At 31.2% G+C, this 12,104-nt stretch overlaps 1 protein-coding gene across 1 annotated transcript in view; it reads right to left on the bottom strand.

Annotated features, from left to right (window-relative positions):
* LOC139488685 (uncharacterized) overlaps positions 1-12,104 on the bottom strand; it is a 160,110-nt gene that overhangs the window by 32,245 nt on the left and 115,761 nt on the right. The window contains exons 2-4 of the mRNA XM_071274496.1: positions 5,863-5,956; positions 4,395-4,546; positions 247-390 (exon numbers count right to left, since the gene is read on the bottom strand). Of these exons, the coding sequence (XP_071130597.1) occupies positions 247-390; positions 4,395-4,546; positions 5,863-5,956 (390 nt within the window). The remainder of the gene's footprint in view (positions 1-246; positions 391-4,394; positions 4,547-5,862; positions 5,957-12,104) is intronic.

The raw sequence follows: 12,104 nt of genomic DNA, 5'->3' as shown, positions 1-12,104 counted from the left end.
CATTGGTGCATTTACTATTAATTAGCGTTAAAAAAAATTATAGTCAAATTATAAATGAAAGCTGTAATAACATAAACGGTACCAATTTTCCTGCACCAGATGCGCATGTTCGCTGTAATTTAGCAGCTTATTTCAAATCTTTCATTGTCAATTTATTACAGCATGTTTGGTATTTATGAAATGGCCTTCTTTGAAAATATAATTAAACTATATGGTATTTCAAGAAAACAAACTAATTTGCATTACCTCGAGCGCTGGAATGATCCATCGTGGGTCTTATTATATTATCATAGTTGGTAGCTTCATAACGGATCCATGGTGTTTTCATGTAATCAATTTTCCAGTCTTCTGTGATTTCTTCTTCAAAATCATACTTTTTTTCATTATTCCCTACAGAAATTAAACATTAGCTGACAGTGAATGATAATTTATGGATATATATATATTAACAAACGATGGTTTTTAAAAATTGTCATTTGAATTTTCTCGGCCTCTGATTAAATCAAAATAAAGATAACTCGCAGTATTTAAGCTACTGTACATGTTGAATATGCAAGCAAAAGTTTTGAAACATCATCTTTATTTCCTGTTAAAGCAATATAAGTGTATTTCTCGCCGGATTTTTGAAGAAAATATCCGTTATTGATTTGGGGAGGTAAGGCGGGCAGTCGGGCGGAAGGCGGGCGGACGGCATCCAAATGTTGCCCGTACATTTACTAATGAACCAAACAACCAAAGTTTTTAAAATTTTAACATGTAGATACTGACAACAAAATGGAGGTCAAGTTCAATAATGACGATTTTGACTTTAACCGTTCAAGAGTTATGGTTCTTGAAAGATTGAAAAATGCCGTTTCCAGTCGTTTCCGTTCATTTACTAATTAACCGTGCAATAAAAACTTTCCAAATTTATATTTGTTTTAAAATGTCGTTTCCATTCATTTCATTGCATTTATTCATAAGCCATTCGATCAAAGCTTTTCAAATTTTAAAATGTTGTTTTTGATGACAAAATGGAGGTCAACGGTAGGATAATGACGATTTTCACTTTTACCGTTCAGGTGTTGCGGTTCTTGAAATATTGAAAAAATGGCGTTTCCAGTCGTGTTTGTGCATTTATTGTTGAACCGTCAACCACATGCTTATTAAATTTTTTAAATATGTTGTTACTGATGACTAAATCGAAGTCAAGTTTGATATTCCAGATTTTCACTTTTGCCGATCGGGGGTATTGGTTCTTGAAAGATTACAAAATTGAGTTACGGTTCTTGCAAAAATTGAAAAATTGTGAACCACAACTCGGAAACGTAAAATCTAAAATAATTTATAAGAAAACAAAACGGAGCGCATGTCAATAGATATAAACAATTCACAAACGTTGTATGCAAATTGGTTGAGGAATTTTGAGTTTATGTCCGACATGTTAACAACCATATCAAATACCGTATACCGGCGTATAAAAGTTAATTTTTTTTTACGCTAATTAAAAAAAAAAAAAAAGTTTAAATTTAAGATAACTAAAGATCAGTTGCAGCTGAAATACCACCATTGATTTTCCCCTATTAACCTTTGCTAAATTTGAACTTTTCAAAAATTGTGCAGAATTTATCTTTCTTCAAATAAAGAAAATACTAGGCATGAGTAAAGTTTTATCCTGTCCAGTACTATAGAATACAATGCACATAACATTTCATTGCATACAAGAAAATAGCCATTACTGGAAGTTAACCAATCAAATACCTCACCGTAGCTAACATGTGTACAAGCTTGAACCATGTAGCCCCAAGTTTCCAACATATTATATAGAAATCCCAAATAAAAAAAATAATGGTGCTTTGAAATACCCAAATTATGTTTATGACTCAGAAATGTGTTACTGCAGTAAAATGTAGAAATAATCACCTACAACTGTCAAATGCAATGGGATTTTTTTGTTCGACTTATATGTATATTCAACCGGATGTGACGTAACATTGTTTAGTGGTATTACATCTGCAGATCAATATTAATATGTTTCAAATGAAAGAATCTTTTAAAACTATTTATATACACCTCGCCCGAAGTTAAGCAACACCTAAATGTTTTAGCTTCTATTTTTGTTTCATAAATTAAATTTGATACTGCATTGTTTCTATATATTTTATTGGAAGGAATATCACATCCAGCCAAATCATCTAAATAGTTCAAAATATCTACACCCATCGTTTGACATGTTGTTTGCATACATATATTAGTTACATAGTGTGCTAGTGACCTAATACGGTATATATGGGGTCAGTAAATTCCATATGGGGTGAGAGCGAAGCTCGAATCCCCATATGGAATTTACTGACCCCATATATTCAGTGACCTAATACGGTATATATGGGGTCAGTAAATTCCATATGGGGTGAGAGCGAAGCTCGAATCCCCATATGGAATTTACTGACCCCATATATTCCGTATTACGTCACTAGCACACTATGTAACGAATTTATCTTACCGACTATCTAAACGTGTAAAATTTAAACTAGTGACCTATCAAAATGAGCAAGTCTTCAATACAGTTAACATGATGTCAACAATGACAACTTGTTAGATTTAAATGTGTTTTCTGAATTTATTTCACTTTATCATCACTTGCTTCGTCTGTTGAAGCCTTTAAGATTTTTTCTCAGTACTGTTTTGTTTTTCTAAAGGGACGTAACACCACTACTAACCGTGTATGAAATAAGCCCCGCCTCCTTATTACCTTATATGGAATATAAAGGGACGTAACTCCACTACTAACCGTGTATGGAATAAGCCCCGCCTCCCAACTAGTAACCTAATATTGAATATACACGGTTTCCACGAGGACGCTTTTGACCAATCATATTCCTAGAAATGTATAGGAGGTAAGATAAATATACAAGCAGATCTCAAACCCATTGTTAATACCCGATCGTAATACAAGTATCCTCTCCATTTGTATCCCAAGAGATGGATATCACCGGGGTCAACGACTTATTGTCTATAAGCCCGTTTCATGTCCGTTTTAAACATTTTACAACCTTGATCTTTACTTTTAATTAACATTAATAAAATCATCAACCGTGGGGTACGAAACTGAAATTTTATCGCCTAAATAACGATCTTTGAAAATACCAGAATCAACTGCCTTGCCCTATCGAATTCTTTTTGGAACAGAATTTAAAGGAGATAAAGCTGAAGGACAGCTGAACGGATTTTCCTTAAATGGTCCAACAATTGCTTTATAAGGACTTTCTTTTTTCAAATATTTTGCAATATTATCTAGAAAATCAGTAGCCCCTGAATGATTACGGAAACAAGTAGACCTGAACGGGCTCCCATTGTGACCCACCGGTCATCCATACTCCATGAAGTCATAAAACTGAGCGTCACTATATTTCTGTAACAAGCTTCTTAACAACAGAATATCAATTTTAGAGTAAATTGAAATTATTCAACCCTGAAAATGTTATGAATATTTACAAAATTTTGCATATCATCTGTACCAAGATAACTGTTACAACAAAGATTGCATTTAAATGAATGTCTAGAATCCCATACTGCTTTTTTGAAAATCAGGTAATTGAACATGACTTTGTCATTATGATGAGGACACGCAAAAGAAAATTCAGGATGATGACTTTTAAGTTTGTCTAATCTATAACAAGTGGCACAGAAGTTATTAACCCCACGTTCAACACCTCTAATCATAATTTTATGCCGTCATGTTTTTAGACATTTATTTTTCTGAAATAAAGAACAATACCATAACGTAGGCGTCTTGGTCTCTTTTTTTGCCACCAATAGAAGGCTTCTTATCGAACTCATGTTTAACACATTAAGACAGAAGGGGAACTTCCAAATTATCAGGAGTATCTTTCCAGGTTTTAACACCCGTTTGAATTTGTCTCAAAAATGCAGCGCAAGGTTGCAAAGAATTCACTGATGAATAGAACTGTAATATACAGTTTTCTTCAAAAGAGACAATCTAGTATTTCTCTCGTTAGTTTGAATTTTGCTTTGACCCAATTATTTCTAATTCCCCCCGCAAATTTATTATTTTATTTTTAGATTCGTACTGAAGTGAAGTATGGGGCCAAGTTTGTGGACTCTGCACGTCATCGCTTGCTTTAGCAACCATACCCGATTTAACCTGTCGCTTTTTAAGTGATTTATTTTTACATGACGAATTTGTACCTGATGTACTAGTAGTATCATTATCAGTACTAGACTCAGATGTATCCTTAAGTAAATATCTTGTTTATTAAGACAAACTTAGTCTGCTATATATTAGAAAATATCTATTTGGGCTTAAATTGTTTTCTGTTTTTCTGATTTAAAACCTTTTATTGTTTTTTTTGTACTATTTTTTAGCACATAAGTTTAAGACTATAATATCTTACCATTACTAATACAAATATATGAAACACTTATATAAACATGACTGAGCACACAGGATGTGTGCACATTGTTGTCAGGAAGACATCCTTTCGATCCTGTACATATGCGTTTTATCTCGTTGTCAAGGTCCTGTCTCATTAAATCACATGTCGGACTGTAAAAATAAATAATTCAAATGAATGTTGTATTTTGAATAATTTGAATTTCACGGCAACCCAACGAAAAAAACCCAACACGAAACGTCGTCTATAGTGCAATATACAGTCTTCCATAAATAACTGTCATACGGAGAGTGTATCGCTTTGGTTAAAATTAACCAAAGTATCCAGTCAGTCAGTATATTGTTCTTACTATTGATAATTTTTAAAGTATCCATCACCACTATTCTAACTTTAGATAGCTTATATTATTACGTTAAACTTTAAACTTGCGATCCTTAATCTTAAAAAAAAACGAGTTACATATGAGGGGTTCAAACTCGCACATATATTCATCGTAAATCAATAGAGTCTTCAGATAAGGCAAAATACCACAAAACCACGAGAGCTGATAAAAATCAAAAAAATATTTTCAATTTTACTTTTAAATCGCTTAAATGTCAACATATGCCAATAAATATAGATTCTTACACTGAAACAAGTGTATTACGATATTTCTCCACTCGAGACAGTTAAATTTTATTATTTAAAGCGCGAGGCTTGCCGAGCCCTTTAAATAATAAAATTTAACTGTCGAGAGTGGAGAAATATCGTAATACACGAGTTATAGTGTCGGAATCTGTTTCTCTAATGCTTTTTATCGTTCTTTTTCAAAGATTTTCAGAAAATTGTGCTCTTTATATGCGACGTCATCAGGCAAGGTCGCCTTTTTTCATGACGTCACAATAGGAAAATTGAGAAGAAAACAAAACATTCAGACGTCATAATCAAATTTCGACTAATCATTTGCCGAGAACAGATTTTTCACTAGTGAGGAGAAATATTTTTCTCACACCGGTCAGGAAATGTGAAAACAGCACAAAAATTAGAGAAACTACATTTCTATCTCCTTGATCATTCGTTTTTGTAATCTATGAAAAATATATGTTACGTCTTGGGTTGTTTATGTTCTTTTTCAAATTTGTTTTATTTTATTTTTGATTTTGGGTGTTATTTCTTTCAAGAAAAGATTATGTTCTACATTTAAACGTTCTCGAGTATAATAAATTCTCTAATCTGTCGTTTGCTTAGTGTGCCTCGCAAGATTTTTATAAATTGTTTCTTCAGTGCCTTGGGAAAACAGTGTGATTCCTTAATAAAATAACAAGATTCAACCTCTGTTTTTATTGACAATACGATAATATATTTAAGAATTCGAAAAATACATTAATAAATATGTAACCATTCAATATCAGTTATAAAATTATTTTAATTTTAACAAACTTATCTATCTCAGTATTGTAAATTGTAGGCAAAGAATATAAATCTTTACCTTATGCAGCTCGTCTTCAATTGTAGATCTTCTATGGCAATTGTATGTATTGTAATATTTGAATCTCCACATGTAAAATTCGTATATGTTTTACCTACAAAAGAGTAAGCATGCTTTAATTAATATTTCACTTACTTGCTTCACAATTTTTATTATATTTTTTATAAACAACGCTGTCATGTTCTTTCCGTTTTCACTTGACAATACAGCTGTGTGAGTGTGTGTGTCCTTTTATTATGGAATGTTTTTTAATCGTCTTTGAAATCCCTTTTTTAGGTTTATTGTTTGTTTATGCATAAATGCAATTCACTTATTTTGCACTACATGTATGTCATTTTCGAGGTTATATCCGTATCACACAGTTATTGTGTTGTATTCTAAAGTCAAATTTCTAACAAGACGAATAGTGATCAATAGTACAGCAATGAAAACCATTTTCAAATTTAGCAGGCATCACACCGATTCTCTTGCATATGGATTTAACTAAAACATAAAATAACGAATATTTTTATTTGCTCTATCATGTCTATAACATAATTGATATCAAAACTATGAAAACAAGTAATCCTGTGTTAGGATGGTAACACAAAAGTCGCCAAAACGGACCCAACATCATTGTTCTGCGGTATCCATGGTACCAGATAATGTGTGTGTAAAGTTTTATTTAATATGAAGAATTTTTTTTTTTTTTTACATTTGAGCTATTTCCATGGTAACGGCAGCCATTTTGGAAATTCAAAAGTCAAGTCCAGATATACATTTGTTTTAATTGTCACCAATTTTGAAGCATTTTGAACTTTTTGGACATTTTTGCTGTTTTCATGGCAACGGCGGCCATTTTGAAAATTCCAAACTCAAAAGTCAAGTCAACATGAGCTAGGCAATCACTTGTTATAAGTTTCAATAAATTTGAAGCATTTTGAAGATTTTCATATTTTTGTTGTTTCCATGGTAACGGCGGCCATTTTAAATATTACAAAGTCAAACCCCTGCTGCAATTTTTTACCTCCATAATTATATACCATCATATACCATTTAATGTCTCTAGAATAAATTTAACATTGATGTTCTGAAATGTTCTATGAAAATTCACCCCCCTAAAATTATGCCAAGGAGACCCCCTACTGAAATAAAATAAGTTCCATATTGGAGCAGACATGTGTCTCTAAATATTCATAATAGTAATCATAATTCCATCTACTCTACATACAAAAAAATATTTAGGAAATGTAAAAAAAAAATTGACCCCACCCATCTTTGAGCCCCCTAATTATGCCAAGATGAAACCCTGGTATCATGGACATTGGGTTCTGCAGACCCGTACCTCGAAAAAATATGAAGTTTCCATCCTCTACTGCTTCCCCAAAAATGGTAGGACAGTTTAAGGGGTCAGAAAGAGAAGAAAAAGAATAATAATAAGAAACGGGACAAAAACAATAAGTCGCCAAAAACTCCGTTTTGGGGACTTAATATGACGTTAAGAATTTTGTACATCTAAAGAGTTTTTTTCTGGTTCCATCTCCACCAAGAAAGTTAGAAGCCAAATATATTTGAAATGAAAAGATGAGTAAGAACAAAAACAGTGTAAGAGCCATAAGTACGAAAAGGACCTTGAACATAAACATACTAGTGACCACGATCGTGTCCATATAGGCAACAGTATGTACCAATGGTGGGTACAATTTTAAATCTGCATACAAAATGAAATTTAAAAAAAGTGATTAAGTTAATACATCTAAACATAAGACCAATTCTACACTGGTTTATTCATACAGCAAAATACATGTAAGCTATGAAGTTAAAAAATTAAAATGGAATTCTATTCAGTCGAATAAACAGTTGTGAAGCAACTAAACTACTTTGACAAACTGTAAATTCGTATTTATTAAAGACACCATAATTTGTTTTCAAACCAATATGTTTGATTTATCTATTTACTCTTTTCGTGTATGCGCCAATAAAGGTCACAATTTGGTTCGTAAATGGGTTATTTCAAAAGCCTTATTGTTAAATAAATCAGTTTTTTTTTCATTAAAGTACATTATATTTTCCAAAGTGAGTTAGTTTTTGCTTGTGAAATATTTGGTTTCGATGAAAGATATTTGAACTTTCTGTTTAAATAATTCCGAACTCTTTTTTCCTAAAAACATTTGAAATAATATTGCAAACCCACCTGTCTTTGTTGCATGATGGCCAATTTATGTCATTTGTTATGTTCGTTGATGGGTTGCTACCTCATTGACGTATTATTCAATTCACAATTTATATTTCATAAACGATTGTTTATTGTTGTGGCAATATAAATTATTTAGTTGATGTTCTCTACTGAATTGTATTACTTTTTGTAATCCTTACACCCTTTGGATGCTTTTTTTGCACACATACAAACGGTATTCATACTTAGATTGACATTTTTCTACGGGAACTGAAGTCAGTTTATAACGCACGTTTTGGTTCTACAAATATTCCTCTCTAAAAATGGAACACCTTTTCATACAAATCATACATGTTGTTATGTCCACATATAACATACTAACGGTTCTCGTGACATACATATAATTTCATCATTTTTTGCATTTGTTGTTTATTTTTTAGGTTGCATAGATAAATTGAAAAGCGGAAGATTTTGAGAGAAACTGTTTTAAAATGAAAACACATAACACAAATAAAAATTGCAAGAAGGAAAAAAACCAGTAAAGATTTCTTTTGATAATTTTACATCTTATAACCTGATTTATTTTTGTTTTTTTTTCTTCCAGAAAAGATATATTTTAAAACAACAAGGCTACTAAATCTTTTTTTCTAAATATCCTGGTTCATTAATGACACATTGAAAAATCAGAGGCGCATTTTCCCTACCTTGTCATGGCAAACCTATAGTATAACGACCAATTGTATTTGCCTATTGCAAATCCCCACAATTCATAGGATAAAGCTTACCCTTTAAAAGTAACGCAAAATAGTAAAATTGCCGACATTTAATATGTATTTAAAAAAAGAAGCTATTTATCATTATTTGTTGTGAACTTGATATTATATATGTTACAGTAAATAGGTGAAATTAGGAATTACATGTAATTACTAAAATTTAGGAATAACATGTAATTCCCGATGCATTTAGTAAATACAAGTAATTCCTAAAACTGCCCAGTTATTACCAGTAATTACTAATTTTTAAATGATTTTTTACACCTATTTACTAACTGTTTAAACAATGTTGTAATATGGTCAGCTGATCAAAAGTTATGGTAATACCTACTAGAAGATCAGTGAATACTCTTCGAAAGTGATAAACCTAAAATGTGCTTTTTTGTTATTGGTGCATATAAGCTACAAAATATATAGCAAATTAAATACGATTTTTGTGTAGTTACGTTATTAATTATAATGAAATTAGAATTCCCTTTTAGCAGGCAATCTCACTGGTTCTATTTTGTTAAATATGCTGAGAAACATGGTTGATGAGTTGTGCACTTGCAAGTTAATAATTTGACCTCTTTGAATGTTAATTAATGTTAACTTGGAAAAAACTAAGATCATCTATAAGTGATATACGATAAAAGTATTATTTTAAAAACTTTACTTCAAGATATTATCTTATGATCATAAACAAGCTTCTGTCCAAGTTTGGTGGAAACCCAGTCACTCATAGTGAAAAGTTAATGTTAAATGGCATGAAAACTACAAACAAGTTCATTATAACATGTATATGCGGAAAAAAAAGGATTTAATTTTTACATGATTTATTTACTTTTTTATATTTGTCTTATGATCATAAACAAGCTTCTATTCAAGTTTGGTAGAAATCCAGGATAATTTAAGAAAGTTTTTAAAATTTAGCCGCTGATGACCGAACATAGGTTGGTTCGCTATGTCTCGCGTTTTTGCGATAAAAGTCACATGCATGCTCGACAAAAGTGAAAATCATGTCAACAAAAGAGGTGAAATTTTAAGGTGACTTATTCAATCCACAAAAAGATTAGATTAATCACAAATATCCGACAGAAGAAGTCATTGCTGTCGCTTTGACACATTCCTCATTTCCTTTCTCAATTTTATAGTTAATAGATATAGGAAGATGTGGTAGGAATGCAAATGAGAAAACTCTCAATTCAAGTAACATATTTTTTTTTAAAGTAAAACATTGTATGTCCAGGTATAGCCTTCAATACTTAGCCTTGACTCACACCGAACAGCAAGCTATAAAAGCCTCCCAAAAATACTAGTGTAAAACCATTTAAATGGGAAAAAAGAACAGTCTCCCTATATAAAAACGAGAAACTAGGAAAACTGATGAACTATTTAGAAAAAGGTATTTAACTTTTGTCATTGGGCAACTTGAAAAGTAAAATTAATATAAACAATAGGCTCTCAAGATCCTGAATCGCTCACCTGATTTTTTTTTAACTCAATTTATTCATCAATCATGATTTATATTTTTGAGTTATAATTAATGTATACCAGTGTTTGCTTTAAATTGCTTTTTTTTGGTCATACATGTATATGCCACAAAATGAATATATAAGTTATGTAGAAAATCATCAGATATAAACAAAATTTGAACTTGGTCTGCAATTTGTCAACTTAATACCAATTCTGAAATCAATATTTTTCAAGCATAAGGGGTAAGTGTGGAGTTAATTTTCAAAGTTCAAGGACCACAACTCTGCACAAAATCATCAGCCTGAAACAAAATTCGAACTTCATCTATCTTGTCTGGATAAAACTTTTTACCAATTTTCAAATCAATATCACTTCAAACTTCCCACAAATGTCTGTCTAAATTTTGGATTGATATCAATGTCTTGCATGCCGATTTTTAGGGAGTTTCAAAACGTATTAAACCACCATTTTCCAGTTTCGATTCACAAACTCTAAAGAGTATGCACTTTTTATGTGCCTTATATTCTTAAATCCTCAAGTATAAGCCCTAAAAATCCCTATCCCTTTACTTTCTTGTTTGGTATCTTGAATTATGTCTTTAATTTTAAAACAAAAAAATCAAGTCAGTAAATAGCTGTAAAAATGACAAAAATAATCAGTAAATACCAGTAATCACTGAATCAACTAGTAAATACATGTAATTACTAAATTGGCTAGTGATTACGGGTATTTACTGAAATGTTTAGTAATTACGTGTAATTCCTAATTTCACCTATTTACTGTAAAATATATATGGTTTAAAATGTACAATATCCGGATTTTAAACATTGTATGCTATACCTTAAAGAAGAGGCAATATCAATTAACTTGCTATCAAAGCACATGAGTTAGAGAAAGTAAATTGTCAATTCCATTGCAGAAAAAACTAAAACCAACGAAATTTCAAAGACAATTGTTTTCTTTTTTTACTAATTTAAAATACTAAATGCACAGAAAAAAACGACCGAACTCACGATACCCACTAAATAACAAGGGCGGTCTCAATTCTTCCAGAATAGGATTACTGTAACACATTTATACTGAGTGCATATGTTAATCAATAAAAGAATGTCCAGTAAAATCGATAAAGGTTTGAAAGTTAGTTTGCCAAACTTTGAAATATGATAAAAAGTTAAACAGAAAGTATTGTCGAAATGCGGTTTGACGCACATTGAAATTGATATGCATCGTACGTGTAATCCAGGTCTTTTAAGCGTGTTCTGCATGTCATTTTACTATTAGAACTGTGCAATTGTTTTATTATTATAGCAATACTTCTTTTAGAGTCTACTAAATAAATTACTAGAAATATGTTTCTGCTGCTTCAAAATCAAAAGCTTTAATTTTGTATATAACAAAAATGATTTTAAACATTGAGAAACAGTAAAACTAAGTGTAACACATAACCAAGTCTCACACAACGTACAGCTATTATTACTTAACCCCACTTCTTGACCTAACAAACCTAACAGCTTTGTGATTTTGGATAGTAGTAAAATACTTTTTAAGTGTTGTTTTGTCAACTTTCAAATCAGTTGTACTAATAATATATATTCAAAAATATAAATTGCAGGCACTAAATATGTAATATGTTGGGAAAAGACATGACACTATGAATGTTTGCATTGACGTGAAGGCATCCAAAAGTATTTTAGGCACTTGAAAAATATGCATGTAGCTCAATAAATATATTATTCATCGGCATCTCTATTGCAAAAATAATGTTGTTTGCAAGTCATTAGAATGCGGAAAACGTTTGGTATCACTTGAAGCGTACACTTATTTCCCTTAAATAGTATACCTGAGATGTACAAATTCTT

This window comes from Mytilus edulis, chromosome 9, assembly GCF_963676685.1.
Source record: "Mytilus edulis chromosome 9, xbMytEdul2.2, whole genome shotgun sequence".
In the NCBI taxonomy this organism is placed as follows: domain Eukaryota; kingdom Metazoa; phylum Mollusca; class Bivalvia; order Mytilida; family Mytilidae; genus Mytilus; species Mytilus edulis.
The sequence above is the reverse complement of the archived record's forward strand: the minus strand, read 5'-3'. Positions and strand labels throughout refer to the sequence as shown.